Source organism: Centruroides sculpturatus, unplaced genomic scaffold, assembly GCF_000671375.1.
Source record: "Centruroides sculpturatus isolate CEXI.00-Female unplaced genomic scaffold, Cexi_2.0 scaffold1913, whole genome shotgun sequence".
In the NCBI taxonomy this organism is placed as follows: Eukaryota; Metazoa; Arthropoda; class Arachnida; order Scorpiones; family Buthidae; genus Centruroides; species Centruroides sculpturatus.
Window position 1 is genome coordinate 83,178 of NW_019386344.1, and position 19,415 is coordinate 102,592.

At 29.8% G+C, this 19,415-nt stretch overlaps 1 protein-coding gene across 2 annotated transcripts; it reads right to left on the reverse strand.

Annotated features, from left to right (window-relative positions):
- Window positions 1–426: 426 nt before the first annotated feature.
- On the reverse strand, window positions 427–17,837 carry LOC111614631 (major facilitator superfamily domain-containing protein 6-like protein B). Of its 2 annotated transcripts, none has more exons than XM_023355995.1 (5): window positions 17,653–17,837; window positions 10,205–10,296; window positions 3,645–5,054; window positions 2,795–2,950; window positions 427–595 (listed from the first exon to the last, which is right to left on the reverse strand). In XM_023355995.1, exons 2-5 carry the CDS (start codon window positions 10,275–10,277, stop codon window positions 546–548), a joined length of 1,689 nt encoding a protein of 562 aa, XP_023211763.1. In that variant the 5' UTR covers window positions 10,278–10,296; window positions 17,653–17,837; the 3' UTR covers window positions 427–545. The 2 variants fall into 2 exon arrangements, with proteins under 2 accessions (XP_023211763.1, XP_023211764.1); XM_023355996.1 differs by lacking the exon at window positions 17,653–17,837 and adding an exon at window positions 10,744–10,796.
- Window positions 17,838–19,415: the final 1,578 nt, after the last annotated feature.

The following is a 19,415-nucleotide window of genomic DNA, read 5'->3' on the forward strand; positions in this document are numbered from 1 at the left end:
ACAGAGGTATAGACTCTAATAAAAGGTGTCTCTGCAAAGGAAGACTGTTTTGTTCCTGGCAATTGGACATGATGGAAATGTGATGATGATGTAGTTTCATCTATATTTTTAATTATTTTATTTATCAGAAACCAAGCTAATTCTAACATGAATTTTACCAGGTTATTAAACTTATTATATTTATTAAACTTGCTATTCATTGAATTACTAATAAAATCCTGCCATGCTTCATTTTAGGAGCTTAATATTTTTGGGAAAGTCTTCTCAAAAATAATTAATAAAACTCATCAAGACCTTATTGATAAATTACATTAAGAGGTCATTGGATATTTAATATTTAGTAAATCAGCTTTTAAAGAATTCTTAAGGATTAATTTTTAAAAATTCAATCAATTATTAAAAGTTATTTTTTTTTTATTAAAATAAAAAAATTATACAATAACTTCTCTCTGTAAAAGCTAACATATTTCAAATAGAGATACCATATTTTTCATTTATAAATTAAATAAATTTCATCTATCCATTAATAATACTTGCTAGAAAATTTATAAAAAACTTGTCGTCTCCCCAGATTTTTTTCTTTCTCCATTTGTTTCTGTAAATAATAAAAATCATATATGAAACTATTATATAAGATATACAACTAATAACAGAATAATGATAAATTAATTATAAAAAATTGGTCAATATTGTCAAGGTGACAATGCTATTGAAAGACTTATGTCTGACTAACTTTAAAAGATAATATATCTAAATTATATTAAACTAGCACAAGTCACTAATTCTGGAAGATACAATAATTCATAATTAACAATGTTGCTGCTGAACTGACGTAGGTGTGACCAAATTATTAAAATCATAATTTCAAAAATACGTTAATTACATGTCAATAGTCTATACTTTACTTCTTGGATACACCTATCATGATTACATACCAAATAAGATCATACTTTCATCTCACAATTGACTGATTGAACAGATTCATAGCACCTATTGTCATTAAAAATTAATTATAACCAATAATTTTTTTATTAACTGAACAAACACAAGCTCCTGTTTTGATTAGAAAGTTAATTTTCCATTAATTTATGACATTAATAAAATAGTTTCTCTTAAATGGTAATTTAAATAGTTAAAGGTTATAGGTGCATTGACTGAATGCAGACAATCTTTATTAATGATTATTATAAATATAAATCTCCTAAATACTATTTTATCTAATATTAATTAAGCATAAATTGCTGAAAATATAAGTTTGGCCACCCCTGATTTAGACATTATTCTTGCAAATATTAATATTATTTTTTATATCAGAAAAAGAAAAAGATATTACAGTAATGTGTGTATAGAAATGATGAATGCTAATTATATATTTATTTTTGATAACATTCAGATATATTATTTGTAAAAAAAATTTTTATAATCTTATTCAATCCAGAGTTAGCAATAATATCATATCCATCTTCACATAAGGGAAAGTTCAAGATTGACCTGCATATTTTGATGTAACTTCTCTTATGGATCATGATGTAAATTTGTTATTTAAATTTAGACCAGGCAGGGCCAACATACGGCCCATGGGCCAGATCCAGCCTGTCTAATGAATTTATGAGGCCCACGATCAATCTTTCAGTATTAGCTACTGAAGTCCAAATAGCTAGATGAAAAATTCTGATGCCTAAAAAAAGGAAAAGGTCAACAACTCACTGTGAATTTAGAGTTAACCCTCCATTACAAATCTCCTAAGTACAGTGTAGAGCATTGATAAAGCATGATAATGTGAAAAATGTATCTGTAATCTCTATCTACAATTCAGTCTCTACGGGGTGACACCATAATGAGATCTTGCACCACCTCAAAATCTTCCTAGGGCAGCCTCTGGTTTGGCCCGTGGAAAGTTTTCTTTCCAATTCAGTCCGAGGGCAAAAACTATTGGCCACCCCTGATTTAGACATTACTTCTTGCAAAGAATTAATGTTTCCCTTTGGTGCTGCACACAATGAGTCAGGTGACAAGATATAGGAAGTTATTTGAAAGAGTACTGAACAGCAATGCATCATAAAATTTCTTATGAAAGAAATTTTGCTGAAATTTGTCCCAGATTGCAGTATACGAAACAAAATGTTATCAAGGAAAATTGTATAAAATTGGTACAACAATTTTAGTGAAAATTCAGATAAAGTGTCAAATGTATCATCATCATCATCATCATCATCATAGATGAGTTCTGCAGATGATGGTAAGTGTCATTTTGGAATGCTGATATTATTATAATGGATTTCCTAGTATGGAGAATCAATACATATTCTGCACTTCTGAAAAACAAGTTCTGCAGTGCAATCAACAGAAAGAGCAAAAAAATTGTTGGAGATTATCTTACTGCATCACAATTCATATCTACAAACAGCTCAAGTAACAATGGACTGGGAAATCCTTAGCCATATCTTTAGAGATTAGATTTAGCACCAAGCAATCTTCAACTATTTTCGCAATTATAGAAGCACTTAAGTGAAAAGAAGTTGCAATAAACAAAACCTTTCACAGTTGTATTTTGAGTTGTTTATAATAAGAATGGAAAATTTCATAAAGTATTGTAATTCAAGCCTTTCCAGAATGATTGAGAAAATGTATCATGTCAATTGATAGTAAAAAGGCCACATAATGTGGACATTGTATGTCATATTTTTTTCATAAAATAAAAAGTGATGGCCAACCTTAAAGAATACTCATATAATGAGAATAATGGTTTAATTATATAAAAATTTTTAAATTAAGTACAATAAATAAAACTTACCTGTATTAGATGAGCCTTTCCTGAATGATAATATTATATTTATTACTAAATGAAATAAGCAGCATACAATAGCTATCAATCCAGCCTTTTGGAATGTGTCATGGCTTCCATTATAATCAACATTTAAACCACCCAATAAACTTCCTACTGCAATACCTAAATGAAAAATTTTTAATATCCTTCACTGTATCATCATTTCCTCTAGAAACAGACAGCAAAGTAAAAATTTCTTAAATATTTTCAATAGCAGAACATATATAATCTATCACAAAGCAAAGACTTTCTTAAATGGGTTACAAAAATGCTAATTAATACATTTATAAAACAGCTTATTTAGTATTTGGATTAACAAGTTTAAGATTATATTATAAACAAACAACCCCACTATAACCCGAGACATTATATTATTAAAAGCCAACCAATGCCATATGTCATTGGGCTGGATAACAACTATAATACTAAAATTACAAAACAATTTGATACTAGAAGGAGGCATCAGGTGCCATCTCTTAATAAATTTAATAATTATAATTTTAATTAAATAATTTAGAATAACTGGAAGACAAGATCATACAGGAGATCCGAGTAGCACAGCTGGCAATGCATCCGCATGATAAGCAGCAATTCAGGTTCGAGTCCCGCTCCAGGCTGATCCTTTTCTTCCAGTTCTTCTAAATTATTTAATTAACATCCAAAATGGACTATTTAAATATTAATATAATGATAATTTCTAGCTGTAAGTTTCTTCCATTATTCGATACAATTGTCAAATTGATTAATACCAACATTTGGCGAATATATCTAAAAAATAAAATAAAAACAATTTTATTTTAAATAATAATAAACTTACCTAAACCTTCAAATATTCCTCCTAATATTCCTTGCATTGTTGCTTCTGTTCCTACTGGTGCCACAACTTTTGCATAAGAAGTCATTGCAGTATAAAATATACCAAACGTTGGTCCTTGTAGTAATTCTACAGGTAAAACTAACCATGGATTATTTATAACAGAATACAATAGATAACGTATTGAAAAACAGAGTAGAGTGAGATTAATAGTATTTACGTGGCCCAATTTTTTTATTATTATTCCCGCAAAGAAGAAAAATGGCAATTCACCAAGAAAGCTTTCTACACCTAAAGCTAAACCCATTATTAATTGATTAGATTTTAAATCTGTCATGTACCAAAAAAAGTATGACCAATGAAGACCTGTAAGAGCACCGATAATAAAAACAGTTATGATAAAGATAACTACACGAATCTGAGAAAACAGCACACACACATTTTTTAGAGAGGTTTGAGAAAATTTAGCATTTTTAATATTAGAATTTATTAAAATAATTAAGTCTAATATCATAAGTGCAACAAGCATATAGAAACTGGCAGAATAATCTTTCTGTGGCGAATCTCCCGTTACAAAATCATTTAAAAAACTAGTAAACAAACTAAACAAACCCCAACCTACAGTACCCCACAACCTTTGTTTCCCATAGAGATCATTTCTGTCTTCTAGTAATTCATAGCAAGCGGCGTCAGATAATGATGTTATTACACCCGACGAAACCCACGCAATAGTAATAAAAACAAAAAATAACCAAAATTGTGGAGTTTTATAAATAACTTCATTATTGATGCAATTTTCAAGTGATATATTACATTTCATACTGCAATGAAATTGTTGTTCATCAAAGCATACCGGTTTTACTGATGTACTTCTCCACGCTGCTGCTTTAATAACAAAAGTATCAGAAATATTTCCGTCCTTTCTGTATTTGTCAATGTTTACCGAATACTGTAAATGATCTTGTTTGCATAGAGCAAAGTCCAATGTTGTAAAATTTTCAAATTCAAAACTTTCAGAGTTATTTGTGTCATATTTACAAGGTTGACATGATAAACCACATACTGTGTGATTGTTGTGTGTGTTAGAATGGAAGCATGATGAATTATATTTTTCATTTAACGAGAAGTAAGTACTGGCCGTATTACAATATAGTGATATATTCATATTCCTTTCTTCATTTTTTGCAAATATTCTTGGTACAAAATTCATACATTGATAAGATATAGTCAATACCACAATAAATATAACTATAATCATCTTTAATCTTTGTAGATGATCAGCAATACTACCAAACGTTGGTTTTGCCATGAGGGTAATGAAAGGAAGAATAGTAAATATTACTCCTACTGCTGAAGCTGATATTTGTTGCTGTCCAGCTATCACAGAAAGAAATGGTAATATGCCAGCTTGAGCTGAAAAAAAAAAAGTTTTATTACAATAAAAATTAATTTATTTTTATATATAAAAATATACAAATTGTTTATAATGTGACTTATAGCAATCTGATAATATGTCTTAACTCCCTCTCAGTCACTGTCGCTTCCCATATGTATATACACAGTGATCACTTTTTGGCTTTGAAATGTCACACATTCATGAAAAAATGCTCTAGAAACTTTTAATGTCTCTGTGTTCAGTGTTTTATCTTTATTTCACTATCTCGCAAACAGATGACATTACATTACGGAAAATACTTGGCCACGTTTGGTGGGAAAATTTTGTTTTATTTTGGAATCTGCTAGTGTCTACTTAAAGTGTTTTTGATAGTTTTTTTTTCCCAAACAAAAATTTTATTTATAATTATTAAAATAATATAAATGTAAATAAATAAAATTATTTTTAGAAAAGAAAACAGATGTAGGAGCTAATTTTTTGCATGTTTTTCATTAGAATTATTTACATGCCAATATCAGCAAAAAAATTCACTTTTTGGACAATCAACTTCAAAAAAATAAGACAGAGAAGGGAATTAAAATAACATTAAGTATCATTTATAATCCAGATAAGGATTATTCATGAACTGTATAAATAACTCTGAAATTACAAATTTTTAATACATAGGGTGAGCAAAGTCCCATCACCACTTTTGAAAATTAATTATATTAATATGTTCCATTTGTCATTTGTTTTAGAAGAATGATATTATTCAGTCTAAAGTCATCTTAGTGACATTCAGTGATGAATAAAGAAGTTACAAAGTTCTAAATTATTTATTAAATTATTAAAATTATAATTATTAATTTAGATAAGAGATGGCACTTAACACTTATCTCTAGTACCAAATTTATTTGTATTAATTATTTGTTTATAGACATATTATAGCCCAAATATTTAGGCAATTGTTGGCTTATTATATTAACTCATCGGGCTTTGAGATGTGTATTATAGAAAAATGTAATAAAAAAAAGTTAAACTAAACTAAAGTCTGTTTTTACTGTCACAACTAGGTGCGTAGACAGTAAAAATATAAAAAAGACAATACAGTTTCAGAATACACAATAATAAACTAAAGTCATCGGGTGAGTTGCCTGACATAGCTAAAAAATATATATTTGAAACAGTTACAAATAAGTAGAAAATATTAGAATACATAAAAGTTGAAAATTTCCAATGGAAAGAGAGGAAGGAGTTGAGTGTAACTGCTGACATGTTGACAAAGAGAAATGCCAATTCATTTAAATTGGTACTGGCCCAGGCATACAGTTACAGCAGAAGCAATCAAAGAGATAGGTAATGTGGTGCCATCTAGTGGGGATGAGGGACATAAATCTGGTTCATTTTTCTTTGAACTCAGATAACTTTTCTGTAGTTCAACCGAAATTCACCAAACTGCAAATGTATGAAGCAACTGTGTGGCTTTATATTCCAAAAACAGCATCCAAAATGTCAAAATACTTTTTTGTTATTAAGTGTCAAAAAGGTGAAAGTCGACATTTTCATTTTTTTGCCTATATCTTTCCTCAGAGTTAATTATATTTTTCAAGAAATAATTTATGCACATGCTAGGGTTCTACTGAGCATTTTGACACCAAAATCATCAAATCTAATGTGCAAATTAAAAAAAAAACAAAAAACACAAAAGCGCAAAAGTTGCCCTAGAAGTCTAAGCTCGCTTACTGCTTCCTCAGGCTAATAAATAAAACACACAAAATATTACAGTGTGCCTGTTTTTGTACTTAGTAATAAAAAACATTATTACTAAATCCAAAAAAAATTCTTTTAACTCTAACAAGTAAAATATAAAACTGCATTAGCAAAATGGAAGGGGGAAAACCATATTAAGATCATTTTAATGAAATATTGTCACTATTTCATTCAAAAAAATTTAAATACAGATATTAGAAACCACATAAGAAAAAGTATTAATGCATAGCCAAACGATTGCCTTAAATACTCTAGCTATAAATCCACTAAATTAGCAGATTTATAGCCTGAGTATTTAAGGAGATTGTTTGGCTATATATATACAAGGTGCGTTCCATAAGTAACGTGACCAATTTTTTCATGACGCAATGAAATGCCATATCTAGTTCTAACCTGTTGTGCTAGGTGGCGTGGGATGTTAGCTTCAAAACTCGCTCAGTCTCATTTGCTTCCAAGCTGCTGGTGGTTGAGGACATTCGTTCCTGTGAACCCCGTTTTGAGTTAATGTAACATGGTGCAATGGATCATTTTGTGGAACATTATGCTATCAAATTTTGCATTAAACTTGGGAAGTCCACCACCAAAACCTTTACATTAATTCAGCAGGCCTTTGGGAGTGATTGCTTGTCCAAATCACAAGTTTTCCGATGGCACAAGTCGCCCTGCCCCAAGAAGGCACGAATGAGCAAGTCCAAGATCAAAACCATGCTCATTGTCTTCTTTGATGTCAGAGGCATTATCCACCACAAATTTGTACCTGCCAGGACCAATGTAAATGCAGCTTTCTACTTGGAAGTGATCAAAACACTGAAAAGGAGGGTCGCATACTGTTGAAGTGACATCAAGGACACGTGGACTTCCTTCATCACGACAACGCGCCTTCATTGTTAACGATTTCCTGGCCAGGACCCACACCCCACTAGTGCACAGCCACCTTACAGTCCTGACATGGCTCCCGCCGACTACTTTTGTTTCCGTGCTTAAAAGGGGCCATGAAAGGGAAACATTGGGACACGAAGGCTTATGTTACATCAGCTCTAAAGGACATTCAAAAGACTCCTGCATCGATACACCGCCTTTACAAGTGTATCAATGCAGGCGGGTGCTATTTCGAAGATTTTTGACTAATTGTAAAAATATGTTCAATAAACAATTTTTTATGAATTTAGTCGCATTACTTATGGAATGCACCTTATATATATATATGGTTTCAGGTTGTTTAATAAAAATATTAATATTCTAATAAATCCTGTCTGAGAAATACTAACCAGTGTTTAATTTTAAAACATATATATTTAATGAAGTAAAAAAAAAATAAAACAATGAAAACAGGGTAACAAAGGGAAGCTTTACAAATAATAATAAAAAAGATGCAAATAAATTAATATAATTCTTCAAAAGAAAAAAGTCTCTCTTAATTCTATTATGAGAGTGAAATGCTTCAAATACTTATTTTCTTACATCTATAATAGCTTGATGTTAATGAACTAAAATACTATATATATATATAAAAATTTAATTATATGTACAGTACATAGTGTGTCTAAAGTTGTTTGCACTCTTTTCATTCAAAAAGTGCTGAAGATACATTAATTTTGTTAATGTAATTGCATTGGAAGTCACATATATAAAAGATGTGACTTTGCTGACCTTGAAAGTCAACAAAGTTGAGAGCATCATTTGATTAGTTTAAGACCATTTTCTGGAATTAAATAAATATGTTCTGAACTGCATAACTTGCAATTTTAAATGTATGAGAAGTAAAGGTGAATTTGTATTGTGTGACCTTGAAATCATTTTCTATGTACTGAATACATTTCTGATAAATACAGTACCATACAGTACAGAACTATAACTGCACATTTATAAACAAACAAAAATTTTAAAATTTATTTATTATTAATATATCAGATGACTTACATTACACAATCACAAATATAAAATATGTAAAATCCTAATTCTACAATGTTTAAAACTTTTGCAATGATATCAATAAACAATTACTTCCTATAGCTTCACAAATAAACAAATTAATTTTCTATTATCAATATGTTAAAAAACCTCTAAGAAACAATTATCCAAAAAATTAAGGAAATTGCTTAATGAATCTTCAAAAGCAATCCACATTTTTCCTTTTAAATGAAATAAATATTCTGTATTTTAATTATTGAGCAAAGTTAAATTTTAAAAATTTTATATACATGCTTAGCAAGAAATAAGTTTCCCACTTCAGAGAACTCTGGAGTGCATTTCTATTGCTCGAAATGAGACAAAATTCGGCCTACAGATAATTCAAATGATGCCCGACATTTCTTAAATAAAATAATAGTATAAAAATCCATCGACAGGTGGCACTGGAGCGCACAGAAATATTGAATGTGCATGCACACATTCAATATTGAATATGTAGCACTAAAACTGCTCAATATGTCCTCCTTCATTTTGAACAATGTATGCTAATCGCAAAACATTTTGTATAGCTGAACACAGTGAGTCTGCTGGAATATCCAGAACATGGCACCAAATGCTGTCCTTCAGATCTGGCACAGATGCTGGTCTCATACGGTAGACATTGTCCTTCAGGAAACCCCAAAACAAAAAGTCGCACGGGATGATATCCAGCAAGCAATGAGGCCATGCTGTAGGAAAATAACAGCTGATTACCTAACAGCGCCACCTATCAACAGATTTTTGTACTATCTGTTTATTTAACAAGTAAGAAATGTCAAGAGCATTAGTGAGGTTGAGACCGAAGTTTTAAACGCGAAAACGTGTACATCGGACGTTAAGCGCCACTTTCCTGTAAGCCTAGAAGTTTGACAATGGTGTTATGATAGTCAGTGGAATCATGCTCGACATTCCAAACACCATTGTCAAACTTCTAGGCTCACGGGAAAGCGGCGCTGAACGTCCGATGTATACGTTTTCACGTTTAAAACTTCGGCCTCAACCTTGCTATTATTTGAATTATCTGTAATCCAAATTTTGTCTCATTTTAAGCAGTAGAACACACTCCAGAGCTCTCTGAAGTGAGAAACTTATTTCTTGTTAACCTTGTATTTGAAAACTCATTCATGAACAGTTCTAAAAGAGTTTGCTATGAATTTTAAAATGGAAATACACATTTGAACACATTAGAAATGTGAGAACTTTTGAATCAGATATGTCTCATTCTACAATTTCTTGGGATCTTAATAATCATTGTAAATAAAAGAATGGCTTATTTTATCATTTAAAAATGTTATTCATTATAATTCTCCCATTGATCAATCATGATAAAATACAGTTTCTTTATAATTTTCTATTATTTTAAACATTTAATTAAAAAGTTTTACAATTATTTCTATTAATGATATATTTAACATTTACATACTATTCTTATTAATTAAAAAATTTAATATTATAAAAAGTTTTTTACCTCCAAAGTATAGAAAATAATGCATCTTGATGGACAGAAGACCCTTGTTAATGTTTTGGTTAAATATCTTCATGATGTTTGATGGAATGTACCTAATTTGAAATAAAAGTTTCAAAGTATTTAAAAGGAAATTTTATCATTACGTTATAATTTTTTTTGTATATGTCAGTCAGCGATATTAAATTAATTGCCAATAGATCCGTCATCTTCAGTTTGTTGTATAATAATTGCTAAATTAATAATAACTATTCATAGTTTTATAAAATACACTAGAATTTCAAATGCAACTAGGAAATTCTATATTCATAGTTTCAATGGGATTTTTCTATAAAATACTAGACTTTATTACTTTTGAAATAATTTGATAATACTGATATACAATATCAAAATATCTTGTTTCAAACTACAGGTATTATAATTGTATTATAGTATCAACACAGCTTGCAGAAATAAATACAAAGATACACAATCAAATACTATAAACAGAATATTTAAAATGAAACAGATAATTATTGTAAGAGGAAAAGAATAAGCTCTACCAAGTTTTCCTGTTTTCATATATTAAGCAGATAACTAAATTTAATAATATATTTTCCTAAATAACAATTATTAAACTTTGAAGAAATTATAAACTTTCACTTTGTTGTTCTCATTTATGTTAATATTTTCATTATGACAAAAGAATGAAAATTATTGTTGTAATAATTTTAGAAATATGGTCAATCATATGGAATAATCTAATTATGAAAAATTTATCTAAGCATAATTTTCTAAAACTTGTTCCCTTCCTAATATATAAAAAACAAAGCTATACTATTAATCATACAACCATCAGCTAAATTAATTGGGCGATATTATACTACAATTAAGAATTAGAAATTAGAGGTAAGCATTAGGCATCATCTCTTATCGAAAGCAGGAACTATAATTTTAATATAATTTAGAATAGTCTGGAAGAAAAGAATCAGTTCAGAGCGGGAGTCGAACCCATGACTCTGCATACCATGCAATGCACTAACCAATTACGCCACCTGGACTTCCAAGCAACTCTTCCCTTCCAGACACATTTAAACTTTAGATATGAGAGATATCCGATTCAACCATCCAAAAGTTACATTCCCAGTCAGTGCCACGGGTATTTTAATGCTCACTGGCCTACTCCAACATGGCTATCACATTACCTGGCTTGGTATATATGTAATGCGATAGCCAGCTGAATGCCATGATCAGCACTGCACAGCTAATGGAGATTGCGGGTTCAACTCTCACTCTGGGCCAATTCTTTTCTTCCAGACTATTCTAAATTATATTAAAATTATAGTTACTGCTTTCAATAAGAGATGACACCTAATATCTACTGATAGAAATAGATATAAGTAAATTAAACTCATGCCAAAATTGTATAGCTTCTTGATAACAAGCAGTAATTGTTATCAAGAAGCTATCTACTGCTAATTTCTAATTCTTAATTGTAGCTTAATATTGCCCAATTAATTTGGCTGATGGTTGGATGATTAATAATACATTAGGTTATTGAGATGTTTATATATAAGCTATATTATGATAAGTTGAAACCAAATCACCAGATAAAAATTTTAGGATTTGAGAAACAAACCTCTAAAATTTCCATAAGACAGGGTTTATCTGTACCAATATAGATGGAATCTTCCTGATGACAAATTTCCTTGATATTTGAAAGACTTTAAGAAAAAAGCATTATTATTTTTTTAAGAAACCACTCTGGCAGAATCGTGATTTTATTAATGACTTGACAGTAAATTTTTATTTTAAAACCACCTCTTTTATAGAAATTTTTAAATACAAAGGATGCAGAATTTTCCTATTAAGAAAAAAAAGAAAATTTGCTCTTTATAAAAATCGTTTTTTTTTCAATGATAAGTTATATGTAAAACTTACAAGTCACATCCTACACTAAAGTTTATCATTAGTAATTAACTTAATTTAACTTTCAAGAACTAATATTTAAAGAATTCAAAAAATTTATCAAGTTTATTAATGAATTCAAAAGTATATTCTAAAAGAATAAACAATAAAATTAAGTAAAATTAATCATTTATAATTTCATATTAATAATTCTTCAATTTGTTGTCAATAGCCACTAGGGGTTAATGTCTCTTTATCTCTTCTAAGTGAATATTGTACTTTCAAATATAACTCTATCTTTAAAGAAACAGATAAAAATCATCGCAGATCATAATGTACTATTTAGCAAATAAGATTTTCCTGATAATTTATTATAATTATCAAAATTATCTTGAGATGGTGGCCTAACAACCTATCTCGAGACAAATTACTTTATATTTAATTGCTTAGTTAGCCTTATTGCAGCCCAATAACTTCAAATATCATCTGGCTTGAAGATTTTTTTCATCTGGAAATTTACTAATGGTACATTTTTCCAAGATACGAACTGAATCAAAAATTAATAAATGTATTAGGACTGTACAATCAAAACAAACAAATTTACTAGATGAATAATCATAGCAGAATCACTGTAAAGAAATTATAGAAAAACAAATTTTTCAGCTATTCTAGAATCCTGACAATCAGGATAAACAATATTTATTAGTAAAATCAAGTTTATTTATAATTTCAAAAGAATGAGAAAAAAAAATTCAATTTTTACATTTAGAAAACAAAATCAAGTATGAATAATAAAATTTATCATATTTAAAGGTTATCATTTGCTAGGCAAGCATCATATATAGCATAATAAGGTTAGACATACTGTATATTTATCAGTTATAAAAGAAAATACTGATAAAACTCGAGAGAAAATAAAGTTGGAGATATAAATAATAATAAACACACACTTCATGCTAATATAATCTATTCATTTTAAAGATAAACTTAGGATATTTTTGTAGTCCACAATATCAAATGAAATGTTCATTTTCATTTAAATTTACAAATACTGTATTGCAAATTTATAATATTTGTATTGTTTATAAATTTGTAAATATTTTTTTAGCAGTTTAATTTTATAAATAACTTAACATATATTTAAATATCAAGTATAAAAATATAAAAAAGCTGCTCTTTTCTAAATTTAACTGCAGATAATCAAGTCAACTATATAGCATAGGCTAATTACAAGAGTTTTTTTCTAACAGTTGGCTCCATTTTAAATAGTAACTATAGTTATACTTATTTAAAAACTTTTGCAATTTCATTTGTAATTCTTCAATAATTGTGTGTTTCAATGTTTCAGAATTGTTACAATATTTCATTTAAACTTTTCAATGTAACTAATTCCAATATATATATAAAATTTAGTCACTTTTAAAGCTTTTTTTTTTTTTCTGAATCAACAGGTGGCTAATAACTAGCAATTATTATATTTATAAGAATAGTGAATTAATATAATTTGAAAGAATGCAACTAAAAATATTGTAAATAATCTGACCAGATTACAATGAATAATGGAGTGGTGATGCATAGTATAAAGTTACTTGATATCATCAGAAAATAGTTTATTTTTATTTAAGTTACATTTAAAATATTTATAATTTCCCACATCTAAGTATTAAAATTTAAAAATAAATTGAAGTATATCATTGAAAAATGAAATTTCAGTGTTCCCAATCAAACTATTAACTGATTTTAATGGTATAGATCAGTGTTTCTCAACCTCTAAGAAATCGTCGCCCCCTTCAAGAAAACTGTTACATAGTATCACTTTAAAATTCCGATGCAGAGGGTAAAGGCTAACGCCAAATTCGTACTGCATTGAATAGACTAGTGACTAGTATAATGTTATTTGTTTAATTATTGTNGCTAACGCCAAATTCGTACTGCATTGAATAGACTAGTGACTAGTATAATGTTATTTGTTTAATTATTGTACGATATAACAAATAAAATATCTAATTATTCTTAATATAATGTTTTACTATATCGCCCAGAAAATTGTTTTTCGCCCCCAAAATATAAATTGTTACTAATCGCCCCCTCAACATGGAAAAACACCCACATGAGGGCAATATCGCCCTTTTGAGAAACACTGGTATAGATGATTATATCAGATTATTATTTACTAAAATATAAACAGAAAATCAAATGTTTAAGAGATTTCAGGAATCAATTTATTTGGATAAGATATTTTTAAGACCTTTATAGTTCTACAGACCTTCATATCCCAATTACAATTTGTTCTATTAATCTTCAACTAGGAGAACGGCTGAAAGAGAGCTATTACTGTTCTAATAATAAAAAAAAAAATTCTCAAATTAATGAGCATAACTAATTTGGTTTCAATTCTTTTTATTATGTACCTTTACACACATGGATATATAGTTGAATGCAATACTCCTTACTATTAGACTCATTAAAAATACAGTTAACTTTTGATTATTGTAATCAGAAATAATGTTATCAAAATTAGCAGGTGCCAAAACAAAGTTAAAATACACTACAAAAACTTCATTTATCATCTTTATCTTTGAGTAAACAGTCATTTTAAAGCTCTCTTTTCATGTTATCAGTCTCAACATGTAGCTGATAAAATATAATCATCAGTCACTGTTATCAGTCTTAATCAGTGTTCTTAAACATTAATAGTTTTAATCATTATTTGCTTACAATACAACAGTTTAAATTACTGGCATTATGCTATCAATAAATCTGATAGCAGACAAACAATCTGGATAAATTACATTATTATTAGTAATAACTATAATTAATTAATCTTTAAATTGTTTTAATGTGTCCTTGACTTTCAATATAATCAGAATTTTTGTAATTTTAGTCTATTTCACTTAATGTTATCAGTTTATGCAAATCTGAAGTGATTACAAGCACATCTTGCTAACAGAATAGATTAGCTCCAGAACAGCAAATATTGCCTTAAAGCAGGGGGTCTTATTCATTTCTGTTCCATGGACCCCTTTTTTAGATAAGTGAAGGTCATGGATCCCTTCTCAGACCCCACAGAAAAAAACAAACACACAATATAGTAATATATGTGCTTCTTTCTTAATACAATAATTAACAATTTTACACAACAACACAAAAATAATAAAATAAGTTAATTTTTACCTTTACAAGCCCATAGACCTCTGATAATTTTCTACCAAATCTTTGGGGTCTGTGGACCCCTGGTTAAGAACCACTGCCTTAAAACTAAACACAGCCTTTTTTACTTTTTCCAGTAAATATAAAAGGCTAAAAACATGGTATTATTTATTAAGTTCACAACAGATCTAAGCCTAAAACAATGCAAAACTAAAAATAATAAAAAAAACCTTAAGAGCAAGATTTGCACTGAAAAAAAAAAACTTTAATGTAATTGAAAAGTGCCATATTAGTAAAGCATCTTAAAGTGAGAGATACAGATAATAAGCAAAAGCCTGATGAGAGAATAATATAAACTACAACAGTTGCTGAGCAGAATCTGCCCCACCAACATATGATAAATCACTCATAAATGATAGAAATAGACAATTACTTATATGTATATAAAATACACAAGATATTTGTGGCACATCTATTACAACTTATGTACAACTCAGCCCACCAATCAAAAAGTTTAGGCACTATTGGTGTAAATCATCACTGAGTAATTTATTTAGAACTATATACACCATTATTGATATTGTACACTTGTTACAAAACAATTAATAATAAAGAGAAAATTGAAACTACAAAATATCATCCTTATAGTCAAAACAATAACAAGTAAAATGATTACATCATAACAAAAAAATAAAAACAAACACATAATAAAACAAGTAAAACGGCAAAACCATATTTAGGACAAGACTATGTCTCGGAGATTCACTACTAAACGAAATCACTTTGGTGCTCAAAACGGGTCTCATTCTCATTCTCCAATCTTCTTTGGTATCGCTGCTTTTGGGTGCGATCATTCAAACTTCACGGCCACAACCACGAGGTCATCCACAATGCATTTTCAATGCAATTAACCTATCCAATTACGAAATTTCTCTCCGTTGCGTGTCGGCCCTGGTTGAACTTTTGTCAATGCGTAACGAAAAGTTTCCGTTTTTGAAAAAAATAATCGTGGCTATTGTATCGTCCAAAATTATTTTTTTATTTTGCGCAAACAATATACAGTTTAACCCGATTATAATGCCATTGAATGTAACAACAATCTTAATATAAAATCAAATTTTTATCAGTCCCACGATTTTACTATACTAGATAATGTTAAAAATCCTACTTGTAATGACACCCTGTTTTAATGTCATATTTGAAGCACTCCCAAATTTACAAAATTAGATTACAAATTTTATTTAACACAGAAGAAACAACATGTTCAGTCCTAAGGTCAGAGTTCACTTCTTAGAATGACTGTGTGTGGTACTCTCCCCCACTTGACTTCGGTGGGGTGAGATGGCTGTTTTGCCTGTTTGTAGAAGAGGGTTGCCATTTTGTATTTTATTTTGACTCTGTTCTCGATCCCCCGACTACATACAAGTCCGGATTTTTTTATGCGCAAATGATTTGGGCACCTAATACTATGTGCCAAATATCAACTCTCGACATGTACTCCTTCATATCTTTAAGCTGGTAACATAAACCGGCAGTATGATTTTATAAACAAGACATAGTCTTGTCAAAAAATTAACAGTAAAATAAATTTCTCAACAATTTATATAAAAATATTCAATAGTTGACTTAACAAACCAAGTCAACCGTAATGCAAATTTTTAAAAATTACTCATAAATTTACCCTCACCTCTCCCCTTAAACTATACAGTAATTAATAGGCAGGTCCTGGTAAGAAGTGTAAATTTATATATCATTGTAGTATAAAAACTTAACAGTACAATTAAAACATTTAAACTAAATATATCCACTTTGCAAACAGAAAGAAAAGAAAAACTATTAAGTTTCTGCTACATTACTTGAATATGTTGTCTCGCCAGTGGCCAAGTGGTTCCGTTCCCCAAACACTGGGAGTTCGGTCCTGGGTTCGCACCTCACCAACGAACCAGTCACATGGAGTTATAAACGTGAAGAAAACCTGAAAAACTCCAAAAGTCCAGGTCATTAGCGAGGTGCAAACCCACAGATTCACGCCACTCGGCCACCTTGGCTACCTAGGGTAAATTTAACCATTCAGTTTATATTTGTACATAACGTTATGCAAGGAAATTAGGAAATTAAATAGACCGTTACAAATGGCATAGAAGAGAACTTATTACCATCATTATTCATTACTCATCTTCGATTAGGTAGGATTTCAGCATTATTATTATTAAGTAAAATATTTATTCACCATACTTTAAACAAACAAACATAAATTATCATTAACAATGTACTTTCGCCACCTCGTATCACTTATTTATCACGCGTTAGTTCATTAAACTGAAGTTGCAAGTTTAAATTACGAAATATTTAATGCCAACTTATGTAAAATTTACGTAATTTATATTTTTCGAGTATGTTTTAAATCGACTTACCTTTATTTAGTCGCAGATTACGGCTTTTTTGAAATTAAACAGAATCACGAAATGTGCAGCCAACAGCCACGTGCTTAACGAGGAAATCGAGCAGAAGTTGCAACGAGTTTCTAAACCTTACGTCCAGAGGTCGCTGTTGTTGACTTTTCTTGATGTAATCGAGATTATCACTATTCGTTCGTGGAAGACGAGATTAAAAATTCACTTTTAATCAATATAATTATCTTTAAATATCGAATTAAATATTCGAGCATATATTTTTTTTTTCTAGAAACAGCAAAATGAAAAGCATTTTGAAACGCTTATTATAAATGTTATGGCCGGATAATCGAGATCGCTAAGCTGTCTGATCGCGTCTGTAAAGAACTCTGGGGCTGTATTCTGGTCACTATCTCTGGTCTCTCATCTCTAGCAAACCGGTCGCTGATTGGCTAATCGAAATGATTAGCCAATCAGCGACCAGCTTGTGAGAGACGAGAGACCAGAGACTGACCAGAATATTGCCCCTGGATCATTGGAAATTGTTTAGTAATTCTGTATCGAGCCATTGTTGAACCTATAAGGGATATGTTGATAAACCCAAAAGAAGGAAAGAATACAAAACAAATTTAATAACAATTTAAATATATTTTTTTTTTGGAGTAAGCGATCATCTTGCCAGCATGATGATCGTCATAACTATCCGATTGAAAGGACGTAGAAACATTTCTATCTTGAAGACTTAATTAGCATTGTGCTTTAATTGATTGAATTGGATTTAACGAGAGAACCGGCATTCTAAAACTGCGTGGCCGACCAAAAAGTTGCTTTTTATGGGTGGCCTAACCTGCGATAGGATTGGATTAATTGTATAAGGAATGCAACGTATGGGCAATCTGTCAAGGAGGTTTCTTTCGGGAAGACTTTTATGGGAAACTGGCCCCTATTTAGGAATAGACATGTGAAGAAAACCCCGAAACTCCCTCTTTTAGGCACGAACCCAGATCCAACTCCTCTGTTCAGTGATTTTACCACTCGGCCAGTAGGATTTATTTGCAATAGGTCATCCAGTATGGATTACTTTGAATATGAAACGACACGTCCATCTATATTAGCTATGTTAAACTTTTTCCAACGCACCCGAATTTGGATCCCCACGGCATTAGGTTGACATCTTACAAACAATCACCTAGATAATTATTGTTTGAATTAAGATAATGATATCTTTTCTCTGTGATTTTGTCATCTTAATCTTATAATCGAGATGGGTTGATAATAATAATAATAAGCGCAGAGCCCAAAATGTTAGGAGTTGAAAGTTGAAATTAGGTACAAAGTTAAGGTACTCCATGAGAATGCACACTAAGAAGGGGTTTTTTGGAAATCCCCCGTGGGGGGAAAGGGAGAGGGATGATATAATAGAAGGGTTAGAAGTACGAGATAATCTAATAATCTTAATCTTTGATGTTGTTATTTTTTGCTGGGGTCATCTGCTAGTTAAAAATATACTTGTATAACCACGATACAAATTATCTATTGATATTATATTATTATAATTGGAGAAACAGCGTGTCAAACAATGAAAGTCCAGTTTATTTATATTTTGCATACAAATTTCTTTCGAAGAATTTAACTAACTTACCTAGTATCGTTCTACAATTATGATAATGTCTGATATGAAATATTGTCTATTATATAGCGATATTATTTATAAATTTATGTGTTGCCTACAGATTATATAATACGTTAAGAATAGTTTATAAATCAGTCTAACATGATAATTA

Bases quoted from the DNA above. Each gene is read 5' to 3' on its own strand.
- LOC111614631 (XM_023355995.1), bottom strand. From the start codon at position 10,277: ATGAAGATATTTAACCAAAACATTAACAAGGGTCTTCTGTCCATCAAG. The intron at 2,951-3,644 runs GTAAGTTTATTA...TTTTTCATTTAG, and splicing joins AGGAATATTTGAAGGTTTAG to GTATTGCAGTAGGAAGTTTA. The intron at 596-2,794 runs GTAAGTTTTATT...TATTATTTACAG, and splicing joins GAAAGGCTCATCTAATACAG to AAACAAATGGAGAAAGAAAA.